The sequence below is a fragment of the Helicoverpa armigera genome, chromosome 25 (genome assembly GCF_030705265.1).
Source record: "Helicoverpa armigera isolate CAAS_96S chromosome 25, ASM3070526v1, whole genome shotgun sequence".
Classification (NCBI taxonomy): Eukaryota; Metazoa; Arthropoda; class Insecta; order Lepidoptera; family Noctuidae; genus Helicoverpa; species Helicoverpa armigera.
In genome coordinates this window covers 449,597-467,671 of record NC_087144.1, presented here as the reverse complement: position 1 = coordinate 467,671, position 18,075 = coordinate 449,597, and the positions used below count along the sequence as shown (strand labels likewise).

General features: G+C 36.2%; 4 protein-coding genes across 6 annotated transcripts; 2 read left to right on the top strand and 2 right to left on the bottom strand.

Annotated features, from left to right (window-relative positions):
* Window positions 1-464: 464 nt before the first annotated feature.
* LOC110374944 (cytochrome c oxidase subunit 4 isoform 1, mitochondrial) lies at window positions 465-4,502 on the bottom strand. 2 transcript variants are annotated; one of them, XM_021332883.3, is made up of 6 exons: window positions 4,345-4,502; window positions 3,132-3,228; window positions 2,322-2,435; window positions 1,639-1,831; window positions 1,078-1,222; window positions 465-573 (listed from the first exon to the last, which is right to left on the bottom strand). In XM_021332883.3, the coding sequence occupies exons 2-5, from the start codon at window positions 3,222-3,224 to the stop codon at window positions 1,089-1,091; spliced, it is 534 nt and encodes a 177-aa protein (XP_021188558.1). In that variant the 5' UTR covers window positions 3,225-3,228; window positions 4,345-4,502; the 3' UTR covers window positions 465-573; window positions 1,078-1,088. The 2 variants fall into 2 exon arrangements, with proteins under 2 accessions (XP_021188558.1, XP_021188559.1); XM_021332884.3 differs by lacking the exon at window positions 4,345-4,502 and adding an exon at window positions 4,252-4,275.
* Window positions 4,503-4,838: 336 nt separating this feature from the next.
* LOC110374955 (uncharacterized) lies at window positions 4,839-8,220 on the bottom strand. The gene is made up of 7 exons (XM_021332896.3): window positions 7,719-8,220; window positions 7,496-7,646; window positions 6,967-7,255; window positions 6,680-6,774; window positions 6,547-6,610; window positions 6,238-6,384; window positions 4,839-5,858 (listed from the first exon to the last, which is right to left on the bottom strand). The coding sequence occupies exons 2-7, from the start codon at window positions 7,585-7,587 to the stop codon at window positions 4,839-4,841; spliced, it is 1,707 nt and encodes a 568-aa protein (XP_021188571.3). The 5' UTR covers window positions 7,588-7,646; window positions 7,719-8,220.
* A 300-nt stretch (window positions 8,221-8,520) lies between these two features.
* On the top strand, window positions 8,521-12,500 carry LOC110374946 (serine protease filzig). 2 transcript variants are annotated; one of them, XM_021332887.3, is made up of 8 exons: window positions 8,521-9,356; window positions 9,694-9,880; window positions 10,185-10,473; window positions 10,690-10,778; window positions 11,176-11,239; window positions 11,540-11,686; window positions 11,819-12,041; window positions 12,203-12,421. In XM_021332887.3, the coding sequence occupies exons 1-8, from the start codon at window positions 8,618-8,620 to the stop codon at window positions 12,274-12,276; spliced, it is 1,812 nt and encodes a 603-aa protein (XP_021188562.3). In that variant the 5' UTR covers window positions 8,521-8,617; the 3' UTR covers window positions 12,277-12,421. The 2 variants fall into 2 exon arrangements, with proteins under 2 accessions (XP_021188562.3, XP_021188561.3); XM_021332886.3 differs by having other exon boundaries at window positions 11,819-12,500.
* Window positions 12,501-12,505: 5 nt separating this feature from the next.
* Window positions 12,506-17,535, top strand: LOC110374945 (uncharacterized). Its single transcript, XM_064041627.1, has 7 exons — window positions 12,506-14,785; window positions 14,865-15,051; window positions 15,210-15,498; window positions 15,719-15,807; window positions 15,926-15,989; window positions 16,072-16,212; window positions 16,298-17,535. Exons 1-7 carry the CDS (start codon window positions 14,245-14,247, stop codon window positions 17,270-17,272), a joined length of 2,286 nt encoding a protein of 761 aa, XP_063897697.1. The 5' UTR covers window positions 12,506-14,244; the 3' UTR covers window positions 17,273-17,535.
* The last annotated feature ends 540 nt before the right edge of the window (window positions 17,536-18,075 follow it).

The following is an 18,075-nucleotide window of genomic DNA, read 5'->3' as shown; positions in this document are numbered from 1 at the left end:
AAAAACACATAATAAACTCTATATACAAATTAGTCAATAAAAAATTTAGTGAATTGAATTAAATGCGAAAATTAGAACACCATATAAAAGTCAGTCATTGCAAACAACAAACAACTGAAATTGAGAACTGACAGCTATCAAAAATTATCAAAATTATGTAAATTATAAAAACGAAAAATGACTCCTGTGGTTAAACCACTGAATGGTTTAGGATATTTTTTTTACAATTCGCCATAGAATGTCATTAAGTATAGGTATGCGATAGGATTTAATATGATTGTGAACGACCTGTATGTATATAGAAACTTTTCACTAAAGCAGTAGAATGACGAACTAAAGTAAATTACAAAAAACGGATATTCTGCGGAATTTAGAAAGCACAGGTTAATGCTGAAAAATTAATGGACCAGAAACTCAGAGTCAAATCAGCATGAGTAAGGTTCTGACGAATAATAACAGAGAACTTCGTGTGGAATTGCAGTTTATTTTATCTTACACAGATATTATCACTTATATTACATTTGTATCTATTCTAGCCCGGAGCATCCTGCAGGCATAGCACCCAACTGACACCTGGTAACAAACAAATTATATTACGTCATTGTATTTGGGGTACATAAAAGCGTTGCTGTGTTTCTCATCTATATGAATAAGTAAAACGAAGCCAAAAAAGAGTTCTTAAAATTGTATCTTTTCGATGCAAAGTTCTTATCAAGACCAAGCACAAGGTAGCAGTTATATGTGTAGGAATTTTATGGATTCCAGTAATTTTTGCGTAAAGCGAACATACTAAAAATCACCCCCAAGTTTACCCTCTTTTTTAGTAATCTGTTGGAAAATGTGCCAATGAAAAATACTCGCCTAGATTCCTAGACCCGGCACTGAACACATGGCTATACGAGGTTCCCCCAGGATGCGGGTGGAACTGCAGGAAAACAGCTGGTATCATCCTACTAAAAATCTGTTTGCTACGCTTTGACGCAAAAACTACTTAACCGATCACATATTCTTGGTGGTACTAGAATGAACATAGGATACTTTTTAAGCCGAGGGTGGAAGCTAGTTATATTTACATACCTTCAGCCAGTTTACTTCCAGCGGTTGTTCTCGTAGTCCCACTTGGAGGCGAGGCCGTCCACGGGGTTCATCTTGAGGTCCAGCATGCGCCTCAGCTGCGCCTTCTGGTTCTCCTCGTTCAGGGACTCGGGCAGGGGACTGTATACTGTAAAGAACAAATTAAAATGTTAGGATATGGTTTTTTGGTTTCCTTTTCCTAATAGGTACTGAGGAACCCTCAGGATATAAATAATGTTTGCACAGTATATTTATATTGATTTGGTTGGTATGGGTTTCATGTGTATAATGCACTTAAAGAGTTTGAGTGGCTTAACTCAATCATCAATAAAAATTTTACTGTGTCAAGATTTTGTTAATTTGGTCTATTTACCACACAAACACAATGGTATGCAATAAATATGTACTTGCTTAAGCAAAATTGGCTATTTCAGATCATCATATCACCCGGCCCAATATGTTCTTACCACTTGATTTGTTTTTTTTTCTTGGTCCCTATAGCCAAGGTCAAAAGCCTCCCCTTCTCATTAATTAATTTTCAAATATTGGATCTATTGAACTTACCAAAGAGCTTCATGCCCATATAGATCCAGACAGCCAGGGATGCGAACACAAGTGACCAGCCGACCACTCCCTTCCACTCGCCCGTGGGCGCCTGGAACTCGGCGAAGGTCTGGCAGAAGGAAGCGCGGTAGAGAGCTTTCTTCTCTTCCAGGGTCAACTTGCGCCAGTCACCCTTTTCCTTTTCACGGAGGACCTGGAAGTTTTTGGATAGACAATAAGTTTATTTGGGTTTAATGCGGGTACATACATTGTAATTCAACAATTGTAACTGCATTCATTTACAATCAATCAATTGTAATTGGACAATTTGGTTCCAAGAACATTCATTGTTCTAGTACAGAACATAGTGTTTATTTTATGTTGGAGTGAATCACGTAAATTGTATGATGTAAACCTCTTTTCATTAATATGCATTCAATTGTTTAAAAATAACAGCATATTTTGTCTTTTTGGTATAAACTTTTTTGTGAGGGCTGCAGATATTACTACTTGTCCGCAAGAGCAATAAATACACCAGTAAATAAATGACTTCAGTTAGAGTAAGTATCATATTTCGACAACAAAATTGTAGCCTAATTTCAGAATATACAACCAAATAGAAGTTTGCTACTAATGTAAGTGATTTAGACCAAGAATGCTTTTTTTTAAAGAAGTTGCTTTAGAACAACAAAGAGCAAATTTACCTTGACATCGGGGGTCTCGCCACGGAACCTGATGGCGGGCATGGGGAAGTCGGGCCTGTCTACATAGTTGGGCTGGCCGTTGAAGCCGTAGCCTACCCACTCGCGGTTGCCGATCTGAAAACATTATTGTAGACATCATGAAATGGACTGGTTTGGTTTAATGTTTAAGAAGGTATTATAAGTGCACATAAAATAAACTGTGGGCAGTTGAGCATGAACAAAATGGAAGAAAAATATAGTTTTACTAGTGTTTGTGCACACCCCTTTTCAGGACAGGTAAAATATGATGTGGGACAACTAGTACATAGTACTAGTCTTGTTCAATTTAAGAGCCTAGCTCATGTCGGAGCAGCTCCTTTCATTTTCGCCTATCAAGTACCTGAACTTCCTTGTAAAGGGCAGTCGCTCCTTGTAAAGCACTGGTACTCAGCTACATCCGGTTAGACTGGAAGCCGACCCCAACGTAGTTTGGGAAAAAGGCTCGGAGGATGATGAAGTACCTGAACTTCCTTATACATCACAACCTTCACCTTCTCTTATATAGGTGCCTCTTTTAAACACTTCCCCCTCTTTCCTTCGCCCCTACCCATCCACTATGTTTTTGATAAATTCATCGTGACATATAAGGTGTCCCATATGTTTTTCTCTCCAGTTCTCTATGTTATGCAATTGTTGACTATTAGTATTACTATTTTGTTATTCTGTCAGAGTAAGACCAATGAGATGATATTTTTTCATTACTATTGGTGGTACAGTTACAGTGGTGGTAGTAAGTTACATAATACAGTATTGTCTGCTACGCCTGCTTACCTTGGCGAGCTCACCAACGGAGGAGGAGGCCCGGGCGCACACAGGTACGCGGACTGCATCTAACAGCGCACGGCGCAGTAATAGGTTGGCCATTGTGCTGTGGAGATATAGGATTTTATAAGCATTTTGACAGATATTTCAATTCTTTTACAGATTTCTCCATAAACTACAAAAACATGTCAAGTAGAAATAGTACACCCCTTTATATGAGAAGATCCGAAAAGAGTGAAATAACTGAGTGAATTGAATTTTCTCATATGTATGTGTCTTGTTACATGTTACAATAAAATTGACATTATTGGAATGTGTGCCGATGGATACTTTACAAACATTATTGTTATAACCATAAACAAAAATTACACAATGTAACATTTTAAACAATATTATCTTAATGATGACAAAACATATGTTTGTTAGTATATTCATGCTATGTGTTTCCTTCATTTTTATTTGTTTACCTTTAATATTGGAAAAGGTATCTTATAAATCAGATCATTACTAGATTTACTTATGAAGAAAACATTTAAAATAATTGATTTCATATTAATGAAAATATATCACACACAATTTAGAATGTGGATGTGTAGGAAGTAGTTAAGGCTTATAATAAATAATCTGCATAGTTTGATATAATATTAGGTATATTAGGAACATAATTTTTGTTTAACTCTAACTGGGTTGGCCCACTAACATATTTCCAATCATCAATGTTTTTTTTAGATTATATTTAGCAACTCCAAGAATTAGGGTGTTACCTCAGTTTTAATATTGAGCAAAACTAAAACATAACGCCATCATCATGCCTACAAATATCAGTATATTTAAGCTACAGAGGATTAACAGTTTTTCCAATATACAGGAAAAATATTTCAGTAAAGAGGTTATGTCCGCAGTAATCAATAGGAAGAGTTACATAACATGAACTTCACCGCTGTTTCAACCATTATGATCTAACACTACGACAATACATAAGCTTCTCATTATAATTAACGACAGCTAAAAACAATTGGAAACTCGATGTGAGCAATTAAAAGTAATTTATATTCGAATTTGGAACCCACTTACGTCCTCGACTCTTGACAACTGTACTTCAATACTTATGTTATTTTTAGCGACTTACCGAATATACAAAGCTTATAACACAAATATCGTGTAAATAACACGTAAGAGATCACAAAACACAATACAAATAAGTAAAATAGGGTTTCTTTACCTCGAAAATGTGGTTTGTCCCTTGCAAAATAATCTTATCACCACCCAAGACAGAAAATTTAGAGCGCAGGCGACATCTGCCGGCACGTCAGGTAAATTCTAACAATTGATTTTCTGCGTTTCGTTGCACGCATGCTCCGATATTATTACCGTGCTCCGACCATAGATAGTGGCGCCACTCCATGTAGTTGACGGATGAATACGGAATTTTCATATCTTATTTTGTAATACATGGTGATTAGATTAATATTTTTGATTCTTTATTGCTTTATAGATCATAATGATAAGTGACTTTCCAATTTCAAAACTTCTAACTAGACAGTCTGGTTAGAAGTTTTAGTCTAGTCTAGACTAACGAATATAGAACCATCGTATTATCGTATGTCTCTAAACTAAAGCATCCACCTTTTATCAGACCTCTAATTTTTTGACGTAAAAGCCTTTAAAAATAATAAGGAAACTAAGAGAAAGAAAAAAAAACACTTTTCAATCATTTTACAGTTTCATTGATTTGTTTTTCGTTGCATCAGCTACAGCTTCAGTTAGCAATCTCATTAGATCCCTCTGAGAGAATATGTCTAAAACGCCAGAGGCTTTCGTCGTAGCGTTATGTCTGAAAGTGAAATCGTTAAACGCTGCCACGGGGATCTCCAGGCCTTTATCTTCTTCTATCACTTTCCTCTGTTTCTTTTGCTGCTTCATTTTATTTTTAGTTAATTCAAGTAAAGCCAGCACTGGGTTGGTTTCTTTATCGGAATCTTCTTCATATTCATAACTAGTACTGTCGTTCGATGCTGTTTCGGGTAACTTTTCAGGTTTCTGTCGCTTTGCGCCGACCTTGGACACACTTGCATTTTTATCCAAAGAATCTCCTGGTTCAAAATCTAATATTTCTTCTATGTCAATATCGTCTATCAACTTAGCAATACTCTCTTCAACATTTTTGGCGCTCTGCTTATTTTTTAAAGCCGTGTATCCTGGTACTTCAACAGTAGTAGGGACTTTAGAATCTTCATCTTCTGCGCTAGAAACTTCTATTCTGTCAAAATTGTCCATTGAGGTCACCATTTTGACTGATCCCACTTGTGGGTCTTCAGGAAGGCTGATGTTTTGTTGGATTTGACTTTTAATTTTTGGTGATGCTGTCGTAGTTACACGTTGAGGTTTTACTTCAGACCTTCCTGCAGTTGCTGCAGCTCTTCCTGCAGACGGTGCAGCAACCTGAGGTTTGGCCCCAGCTGGTTTATCAACTCCGTAATCATATTCTTCAATATATTCTTTCACTTCTTCTTCACCAAACATAGTTTTGATAAAATCTTTGAAATCTTTATTTTCATCTAAGGTTCTCAAAGCGTCAACATTAAGTATTGGTAAAGATGGTTCAGTTGTCCCGGACTCCCCAGTCCCAGTCACCGGCTGGATCCTTTCTTGTCTTGTAGTACTCAAGAATTGCAAAAAGTCGTAAGATACTTTCATTGGCCTTTCTGTTGTCCTTTTTACTCCAGTTGCAATCCTCTGTAAATATGTAAAAAAAACATTAATTAGGTAACTGGATACGGGGATATTGAAAGGTATTCTTGAATTTATCAAAATCATAGTACAATTGTGTTATTGATCGTTATTCTTAGAAGACCGGGTAAATCCCAACAAATTACATAATATAGAAATAAGTCGTCTTTTTACGGCTAAAAGGTCTTATACAAATAGCTGTTTACAAAATAACTGTGCTTCTTTGATTTTTTTAAAGTGGCTAATTGTCTCAGAAATATCTTAATGCACACTGAACCTAAAACGTGCAACCTTCGTTGGGCGTCGAACTGCACAAATCAATATGAAACCTGTAGTCACTAAAGACTCATTGCATGAAAGACTAGCTAAAATAACTATTGCTAACCATTTCTAAGATGCTTTCGATCCAGTCGGTGTAGTAGCCAAGCTTAGTGAAGACTGTAGGGGCGTCAGGGGCGCCACAGTTGGGTGAGCCGAAGCTGACGACTCCAACTAGAACGCCGTGGGCGACACCTGGTCCGCCAACATCACGCTAGAAAACAATAAACAAGTTACAAAAACGATGATCATGTCTTAAATGCACGAGTAAAACTGTAAGACTGATATTAATGGCAAAAGTGAAATTTATCTAAAAAGCTGTACCTATAATTTTACCTAAATGCAGAAGGAATATTTTAGCTTATAAATAACTTACATTACATGCGCCACCTCCCTTTGAGAAGAATCCAGCACAAAAGTTCTGGTAGGTCACGAAATCTCTGAAAATACATTATTTAATAGAATAAGGAACACTTCTACTATAACGAAAGATGATTGAATCCACTTACTTGGAATAAACGTCTTGACATTCCTTCAAAGGGTAGAAGTCCAGCTCGGCAGACGCGAGGTGATTAGAAAAAATGTTACGAACGACATTGCTACTCTGAAAAAGGAAACAGGAGTGTAAAGAGTCGGTATTTTGTAACTTATTGTTTTGGCAGAAGAAGATATTATAAAAAAGATACAGATATAGGTAATAGCGTATGCAAAAGCACAGACGACTAGCATTGAACAGTCATTATCGCAAGTTGGTGAGCCTTCAGATTTTGAAAAAATAATATCAGATTCTACTCACGGATTTCGCTCCCCAACCAATAATAGTGATTCCGTCGGTATTATAAGGCAGTGGCCAGGGTGATCTATCGAAGTCTATCTTCTTAATCTTAGTGACGCGCCTGCCGAACTTCAGGACCCGAAGTAACCTCATGATGGCGAGGTTGTTCCTCAAGTTCTGCGGGTTGTACTCGGGATGGAAGTAGACCTGCACGATGGGGATGTTCTCATCGCCGCCCTCGTACAAGTCGCAGCCAACTTGCACGGAGAGGAAAGACGGGTTCTCTCTGAAGAACCGGTTGTTCCATGCCCTGGGGGAAAAGATGAAACAAAGCATTTTATATAAAGTGATTAAGTAGATTGAATCATTTGTTTGAGTGCAGAAAATAATGCCTTAAGAGCTCCTTTAAAACTCCTTTATAACTAAGATGTGAGACACGCCAATGTGAAGTATTAAAAAGATTTAGGTCTAGGCTTAACAAATAAAACTGATATCTCAGAAGTACTCATAGATACAGCAAGTTTTAAGTACAAATTAAATGATAAGTTACAATTGTAAACATGAAGCAGCAGTGATGACTAAATCAGACTTGATGATGGAGCCGCCGCACTGGAATTTCTTGAAGAAATGGACGCTTGCCATGAACGGGTACCGCTTGATTTTTTCTCTGCGCCCTTGATAAATGCGCCGACCACTAGGTCCTGCAAAAGCGTTTATAAAATAAAAAGTCAGCTTCAAAAATGGCCATTGCAATCTATCAAAAAAATACTTACGCCAGAATTCACTGTCAGTGAGAATATAACCATCTTCATCAGTAGTTGCATCAGCAACTGTTGTGAAGTTATTTAAATTATCAGTAGTCTTCAAATGAGTCAACACTTCTGAATTTATCCCAAAAGCAGCAGCATTGTCGGTGAACTTATATCGATACTTCAAATATTCCAGCTTTCTTATAAACGCTTCGATGTGAGTCGTTACAACATCATCAGTAGTATCATGGCTTTTATCGTCTTCATTTAGTACCTCATTTATCTCGGTAATAAAATATTGCGTATTGTTATCGATGTTCTCAACTTTAGCTAGTCTAGCTATTTCTTTCAGATTGTCGTGATCCTGTAACGTGATGGTCACGAAGAAGTTGTGAATTAACGCGAATTCTGTGAACCTCGTTTTGTTCGCAAGTCGGGGCAGTTTCAGGATGGAGAATATTCTATTGACAGTGTTCCGTACTGCCAACTCTGTTAAAACTATTTCGTTGTCTTCTGCGGCTGGTAGTTCCACAAGGCTCTGAATTTCGACAAGAATGCTCAAAACAATCAAACAAAAAATATTTTTCTTGATGGAGGACATGTTAAGAAAGATACTTTTTTTGTATCGAAGAAACGAAGTACAAAAAGCTTATAATTACAATGGTGAATTTCACTTTTGTATCAAAATGTTTTTATGATAAAAGTAGTTGCTCAATATATTGAAATTTGTTTTATGGCGCTTGTTTTATTTCTGTATTGGGAAATCCTGCAAAAAGTGATTGCACAACCAAGCAATAAATATTTAATGGAAAACAATATATTTTATTGAGCTACAATAATCTCATTGTAATTCAAACTTTTTCTTGTGTACACCTAAGTCAGTCCGTATTAGTTATTATTTAAGTTATTTTAATTAATATAGAATGAAATTTACAACAATCATCGTCTTTCTGATTTCTGCGGTGGTAGCTAGACATAGTTATAGGACATTCCTTAAGAGTTTATTGAAATCTAAGGGTAACTTATACACGAAAGTAGACAACGACGTTCAAAATGTAATGAATAATCTTTTTGAGTTACTGAATTTGACGGCTGGATTTGTCACAAGAGCAAGAATCAAATCGTTATTAACAATGCATTATGATTTAAAAAGTGCAGCTGAGAAGAATTACGATGTGCACGATATAATGGTAGCAGCCGCCAAGCCAAATATATCCGAAAGCAGCAGTGCAAACGCAATACGATTGTTTGAAGTTGTAGAGAAAATATTAGATGATACCCTTAATTATTCTTCTAGATTCAGAGTGCACAAAAAATTACGTAAGCGCCCAAAACATAAAACAAGCAAAATTGTGAACATCACTTTGACAGATGCAACGAACGCTCTAAAAAATCTATCCAAGCCCGTATTTGCCGACAGAAAAAAGCTACGTAAGCGCAAGAAACATAAAACAAGAAAAGCAGCAAACTTCACTTCTATAGAAACAATGAACGCTCTTCATAAAATATCCGAGCCCGTATTTGCCGACAGCAAAGAGTTTCAACAATTCATTCATGACTTTGTAAGAAAAGTCGATAATATAAGCGAGAATGATTTCGTTAAATCCCCAACACCAAAAGATGTGGAAGACATTGTTGATGTTCCAAATGTTGAATTGTGGCGTAAGTAGACAATGCTATCAAATGTTATGAAAACTTTAGATTCGGCAATTACTATGGAAATCATGAGAATTTTTCTCATCATCAGTGAAATTGTAAATCACAACACGTCGTTTATGGTGGCTACATACAAGTTCATGTTTCATTCCTTAAATATTGTATTTGTGAAAATAAATGGTATAATATTTATTGCTTGAATATTTATTTTTAACTTCTGCATTGAATTCAGCCAGGTCTATCTTGAATATTTCCTTGCTTACCTACTTTAAAACTCCCTGCTTCCAAAATGTATTTGGGCGTCAATTATGAACATGTCTTAAAGTCATACATCCGTTTTCAGAACCGCCGGCAGTCCTAGAACTGGATCTCGTAAATGATTCCGATAGCCGGAGGATTTTCAAGGGGGAGAGGACCAGAATATTGAGCTACCCATTCGTCGTGAGCGTCCATCTTATGGGTACCTTTGTATGTGCTGGATCTCTTCTGACCAAGAATTTAGTCATCACTGCAGCTTCTTGCTTGCAATTGTAAGTGCCGATGATATCGTAGTTTAGTCAGAATTTTGCAAAATAATTTATAGTATATGAATGAGTTTATTTGGGAAACTAATACTACATATAGCTTGGAAATGGTTTAAGACATCAAAGACGACTCCATAAACAACATGATAGTCGATGATGATGTGAAAGGCATAGAGAGTCTTGGAATTGTTAAAATTAATTCCATTAGATACACTTTGAACAGTGCAGTCCTAATCAAACAACAATAACTGTAGCTAGAAGATCCATAGTCATCAAAGTAACAAATAAGGTTCATTACATATTTTTCCAGACTTCACAACAACAGATTCTATAGAGAGAACCCCCGAGGTCTGTTCGTACGTGTCGGCAGTGACTACTCCTCCGTTGGCGGAGAGAAGATATACATCATGGAAGTGTTCTTCCACGATGCCTATGATCCAAAGACTTTGAACCACAACCTTGTGCTTCTCCGGTTATTCAAGGATCTCAACTTCAGAAAGAAACAGAAGAGAATCAAGAGGATAAGTTATGAAAGGTCGACCTCAAATCTAGCCTCCAACATTGAGAAAGTTATTATAGTCGGTTGGGGTAGTAGGAAGGTGAGCCACATTAATAGAACCTTTATTTAGTCATGTATGGGTGTTTCTAAATTTTCTTAGAGTCTGCCTTTCGAATTGTCAAACCATACTGGTCGCTGCACTCACGTGGTCTAGAAATGCTCTAACGATTACCTATTTAAAATAAGGATCGGTTCCGATATTTTATCTTCGGTTTTATAAGTGTTCTTGACATTCAATATTATTTCTCTTTTTCAGCGATCCAATAAAGTTAATCCGTTGCAAAAGATGCTGGTGGCACAATTAAGTGTATATGCAGTTAATGAATGTGCTGAAATTTACTCTAAGTAAGGAGTTTTTATATATTCTCTAAATCATCATCCTCCGAGCCTTTTTCCCAACTATGTTGGGGTCGGCTTCCAGTCTAACCGGATGTACCTGAGTACCAGTGCTTTACAAGGAGCAACTGCCCTGCCTGACCTCCTCAACCCAGTTACCCGGGCAACCCAATACCCCTTGGTTAGACTGGTTACAAATTCTTTAAATGGTATACAAATCAAAAGTCATGGTTATTCTACGTTTAAATAAACAACTGCGTTTTGGGTTAAGTCTATCTAAAACTGTCCTCCTAAAGTAAATTCATTCTGAAATCATGTACTCCTAGATTCGAGATTTTTTTAAATCCTAATTTTATTGCCAATGAATGAATATGATCGTCTTTTCCATGATAAATCTTATTTGCAGGAAATTCGTCACACACAATCATTTCTGCGCCGGTTTCATATCGTCTGGAGAGGGAGCGTGCAACGTTAGTATTATTTTTGCTCCTTCCTTAGAATTCCTTAGTATTCGTTTCATGCTCAATGTTTTTGAGCATCACTTAGATATCATTAATTCTTGTATTGCGGTTTAAATAGCTCCAAATCCTGACCAACATCAAATCACTAGAAATTTATTTGCATTTGACTGAGGACTCTTTTATGAGATTAGACTGGGTTGCAAGAAATATTTCTCTCAGTACAAAGAACAAATCAAAATTAGAAGCTTTTCATTCAATTGTTAAAACGAAATGGGACTGCAATTGACCAATGTTAATTTTCGTATCCAGAAAGACGTGGGCGGGCCAGGAATCGTTGGTGGTGTACTAGTTGGCGTGGTCAGCTTCGGTCCTACTCTCTGCGGGGCCTTGGACTCTCCCACAGTGTTCACCAAACTCGGCTACTACGCCCCGTGGATCGACGGCATTATTGAGACGGTGATAATACGATCTTTATTACACTTTTGTTAGAGGCTATGAACTATCAGTTTTATACGCTGTCTTTTAAAACTATCCAGTCTGTTTAGTTAGTGCGTAGCCTAGACTCACCTTCTTTTTGTTCTTTTGCAGACGACTGTAAGTGTAGATGTGCGGACTACGTTGTACCATTTGAGCACAGTACCAAGACCCCTGATTTACAACCAACTAGTGACAAGAAACCTGATCACTCCGATATATAGTCGAAGCAGACTGGCTGATAAGGAACATGGGCCAGTACTCGATGAACTAAAATGGACTGACGACCCCAATTTCCAAGATATATGGTATGAAGATTTTACTGAAGATATAATGGGTATGTTCAATACAACTACAACCAAGTTAAATCCTATGCAACATCCACTGGTGAATAAGAGTTTGTATCCGGTACACGAGATTAACACGCGTAAAACGGTGTCAAAATACGTGACCATTCCCTTGACGACATCGTCCACTGAGTTACCACTTCCACCGCAGTTCACGGAGCCCGGGCCCACCACCATACCACCGTCCCGCACGCCGCAATCCACCACAGAGGGTCACATTACTGACATAATAACTGGGATGCCAGATGAGACCTTCGAACATATAGACACCGATGAGATTACAACAGCACTTGTGCTTCCGCTAAGAGGTGCCAATGATTCGTATGAGGACAGTTACACTGTGGCAGAGAATTGGACTGAAGCCACTCCTCACCAGCATAAACACAAAAAATTTTTTGCTACCACAAAGCATAGTTATTATTACTTGTATGACCAATAAAAGAGTTTTCTTGGAATTATTTGTTTTATTGCTTGTAATATATACATAAACTATTTTAAAATACAAGGTGTATCTGAATCTCCGTCTGAATATAGATCTTATTCGTCATCTGTATTTTACTGATCCTTGCTTAATAGTATAACTAGATATGTTTTACAACAGAAATCTCTGGGTTGCATTAAATGTAGGTGTATGTTATCCATCAGAAATATACTTGGAGGTCCAGGTAAATATTGATATGTATCCAACAAAGAAAATGAATAAATTAACATTTTCTGAAATTAATTTCATTTGACAACTGCTACTAAACTGAAAATGGATTTCATTAAGTTTTCTATTAACTCTACGATGAAAATCTCACCCTGCTGTTCTTTAATTTACAAATAATAGAACTAATTGTTTTCCAATTTTTCTACATCTTCATAGTTTCTTGACGGGCTTAAAAGAGCATCCTCTTCTGTATTAACGTAATCTGTGTTGTCCCCGGTAGCTAAGAACGGATCTTCTTCAGCAAATGTTGTAGGTCTCTCTGTCATTAACTTCGAATAGTGATATATCACCCTTGATGCAGATGATACGTTAATCATTACCATTAAGGTACAGATAAAGATGAGCACTTTCATTATATAGAAATGAACTAGGATTGTCCAAAGTAGATATGACTTTCAAAATACTATTGATTCTATAGCAAATTGTCTTAATAATATTTATTTCGAAATAAACAACAGAATTTTATTACCAATGAAATTGAATTTTGTTACCTTTATAGTCGATCAACTCAGTTTCTTTTCAGTAGTTTAACCGCTTGATTCAAATCCTAAATTCACTTTTTAAATAATGCTGGCAGCTAAAGTTTTTGCTCTTCTTCTAACGACAATTATTGCTAAACATCATCATAGCAATAAAAATGTTTTAGATCAAAGAGAAAACTTCTTCGGTAACGTTTATATAACCACTCACACAATCGTGGATAATTTATTTGAATCCATTGGTCTATCAAGGAATTTTTCCAACGTGTACCAGCTCCGTCTGAATATAGATCTTATCATCATCTGTATTTTACTGATCCTTGCTTCATAGTATAACTAGATTTGTTTTACTCTAGGTTGCATTCAATGTAGATGTATGTTATCCATCAGAAATATACTTTGAGGTCCAGGTAAATATTGATATGTATCCAAAAAAGAGAGATTAATATATTAACATTTGACAACTGCTACTAAACTGGAAATTGTTTTCATTGAGTTCACTATTAACTATACGTTCAAAATCTCACCCTGCTGTTCTTTTATTTACATATAATTCAACTAATTGTTTTCCAAATTTTCTACATCATCAAAGTTATTTGTCGGGCTTAAAATAGCATCTTCTGTCGTACTATCAACATAATCTGTGTTATCCCCGGTAGCTAAGAACGGTTCTTCTTCAGCAAAAGTTGAAGGTCTCTCTGTCATTAACTTCGAATAGTGATATATTACCCTTGATGCAGATGATACGTTAATCATTACCATTAAGGTACAGATAAAGATAAGCACTTTCATTATAAAGAAATGAACTAGGATTGCCCAATGTAGATATGACTTTCAAAATACTATTGATTTTATAGAAAATTGACTTAATAATATTTATTTCGAAATAAACAACAGAATTTTATTACCAATGAAATTGAATTTTGTTACCTTTATAGTCGATCAACTCAGTTTCTTTTCAATAGTTTAACTGCTTGATTCAAATTCTAAATTTACTTTTATATAATGCTGGCTGCTAAAGTATTTGTTCTTCTTCTAACGACAATTATTGCTAAACATCATCATAGCAATAAAAACGTTTTAGATCAAAGAGAAAACTTCTTCGGTAACGTTTATATAACCACTCACACAATCATGGATAATTTATTTGAATCCATTGGTCTATCGAGGAATTTTTCAAAAGAATCTAGCACCAGACTGCTGCTAACAATGCATTATGATCTCAGTAACATAATGGATAAAAACTTTGATACTTTTGATGAAATAAAAAATACAGTCAGAGTTGGTATTATCAAGAACTATACAGAAGACAAAATTAAATTAGATTATGTCGTAACTCAAGTTTTAAATGAAAATGATTACAACGTGTACAAAAAATTGAAAGGAACTCATAACCATACTAAGGGTGTCAGGAATAAGAAAAAGCGGAAGATTCCAGAATTTGAATTTCTCGCAAAAAATAATAATTTTACAGTACAAAATTTTAATAAATCAGCTAAGTTTGTCAGAAATACAGTCGCACCTCACAAGAACTTGAAAGTCTGGAGTAAGTGCCTGAAGACTGGTGTGACTGTACAAAATATAATTAACATCTTATTTCTTCTTTCATTATGGCTTCATTTCAGATCCACCTGCAGCTATGAATTTAGAAAACTCTAACAGTTCGAACACTAGAAGGATCTACAAAGGCGTCGAGTCTAACATCAGCAACTTCCCATTCGTCGCCAGTATTCACATCATGGGTGACTTCGCGTGTGCTGGCTGCGTCATCCACAGAGATCTGGTCATCACCTCCGCTTCGTGTTTACAAATGTAAGTCGATATTAACATCAGTCGTCATTGACGTTTTACAACGCTCTGGACAACCATTTTAATTTCAATATCGATTAACATTTTACTCTTAGCAATGGTATTACCTCACCACTCTAACCCAGTTATTCCTACTATGTTTTTATTTCATTTGCCCCCAGAGCATACCAGAACGATTTCTTCCACAATAATTTGAAAGCGATCTACGTGAGACTCGGCAGTGACCACACCACCCGAGGTGGAGAGACAATTCCAGTCAAAGTCTTACATTTCCACCCTATGTATGATCCGCAATACTTGCTGCATAACCTGGCATTGCTTAGACTAGAGCAGAGGATGGCATGGAGAGGACAGCAGAAAAGGATCAGACGAATCTTGTGGGACAAGATTGGAGAAAATTCGCTGAATAACAGCAAAGGAGTTGTTATTCTAGGGTGGGGTGCTACTAATGTAAGTATGGATTAGATAACTTAACAAATATTTAAGACCGAGGGCTTTCCAAGAAATATCAGTATAAGTATCTATGGATAGATTTAAAATTGAATATTATAGGTACAAAATGATACCTAGTTCTTAGATTAATCGATCTTCAAAACACATCCTTTGTTTGGTACCAAGACCTGGTTTAAGTGGAATAAGACTTGTTTTAATAAATAAATACACATTTCAGACAGACTCGATTGTGCAAACGCACCCGAAGCTTGCTGTAGATAAGGTTGACATTCTCAACAATGATGATTGTATGAACGCCTATTCTGAGTAAGTATTTAAAAACCAATAGCTTGATCACTTTTATAGGTAGTGTATAGGTCTTTAATTTTCAAAATGTTCGATTTTGTTCTATGGATTAACAACGAATTGTATTTTACTATTTCAGGAAATTCGTCACTGAATACAACTTTTGCGCTGGTTTCAAAAATAAACGCGGAGGAGCTTGCAATGTATCCATTTTTTTTTTAATTTAGCTAATTGATTTTTTTTTTTGTTATATTTAATTATTCAACAATTCGTGTTATATTGTAGGGAGACGTCGGAGGTCCTGCGATAGTTGGAACAACTCTGGTGGGTGTGGTGAGCTTCGGCGCGCCTGTCTGCGGGAGTATTGCTGCACCAACTGTCTTCACCAAAGTTAGCTTTTATGCGCCTTGGATCGACAGCATCCTGGTAAATTTGAAATTTTATTTAAGCTTAGTAGTGTTTACTCATACGATTACACTGACTCTTTTTTATATTTTCAAACTATTTCCAGAAAAAAGAAAATTTAACTTTTAACAGCAATCAGAACACTCGCAGAGGAGCCGAAGGTGTGATCATGTACATTAATATATCGAACAGTGAGCCCAACTATAACAAAAGAGACTCTTATATACGATTCCGTAACGATGACAACTACCCAGAGGAAGTTACACAACTAAAAAACGCACTAATGGATTTAGTTAGAACTGACACTAAAGTCGTCGATGAAGTTATATACGGAGACCTTTACGATGAATTTAGTAAGTTATTCAGGAGCAAAGAACAGGCAAAAGATATCATAAACGTAGAAGATCAAAGACCGGTAGATAAAAACACAATTTTAAGACTTTATAACAAGGCTGTTCCTGAAGAATCCATAACACCGATAGTAACCACTACTTCTAAAACCACAACAACATTCAAATCATACGATATCAGAAATATGAATAGCGAATCCTCTAGCAGTTCAGAAAGTGAAATGATACATGATAATACAAATGAATACACAGACAATTACGAAGGGTCTAGTAACGAACGCGGATTAAGTATAGAGATTCCTATACAACCCTTACGTTTAAAAAAGACAAAACAAATTGTAGTCGAAAATACACAGACGAATGATGAATCTAGTGACAATTTGGACGAAGATAGCAATATCTCTAGAGACATAGAGAAAACGAAAAAACCTAAAGATAGAGCGAGACCCAAGTTAGGGCATGGGTCGAAACATATTCCCTTCTCTGGGACTTATTTTTACAAAGATTATTCTACTCATCCGAGTAAAACTTCTAAATCGAAACATCATCCTAAAGAAGAAAGAAAAACATCTCACAAAAATTTCGCAATTCATCATCACGGCAAGTCACTAGCCACGAGGCCTTATTTTGTCGATTCAGAAACATACCCAACGCCTCATAAGAGTCGGAGTTCTAAGAGACATAAAGCTAAGGCAAATGTACATAAAATGTTAATGTACATAACTAAATAAAATGCGAAGAATTTTACCACCAATCTTTTACCACCAAGCTGTTACTAAATAACTTTTAGTGCTCATTTATTAAACATTTCAATAAATATACATAGACTTGGTATTATTTCCCACAAGTTTTTTTCAGCCCCTTGAATGTTTATAGGCTTTTTTAATTCTTCAAGAACCGGCCCCGAACATGGGCTGTTATTGGGAGAATATTTCACATGAATTATCTTCATCGGTCGGCTACCAGACATAACCATTTGCCACTGAACACTGTTTTGCATGGAGCGAGTGCCTATGTGACCTCCTCAACCCAATTACCTGGGCAACCCCATACTTACGTCTTAGCATGCCTGGCTGTCGGACCTTCTGGCATCTGTCTACCCGTTTAACTTACCAACTTTGCGAAGCTATTATCATCATTCTGCAATATGAAAATGTATCAGGAAATTAAGTTAAATCAAGACATTAGTTCTCAAACGTAAATGTTCATCCACTAAAAGCGAATCTTTGAAAGTTACATAGAATAGTTTTAAGGAATAAGCAACGATAGAATCTGTTATTTGTAAGGAAAGAAAGCTGAGGATCGGATAAAATTAAGTAAGCAATAAGTTAATTAACAAAAGCAATAATAAACGTAAACAAAGCAATTTTAGGCCAGGATACAATTTACATAATATAGCAACAGTTCCAATGTTAAAATCCAAGATTAGGTATTGTTTCAACACTTTTCAATTTGTTATTTATATTGTTATGTTTCGCAACAGCACGTGCAAATTCTGTTTCACAATTCCAATTTCTTTCACAAATAAAATATT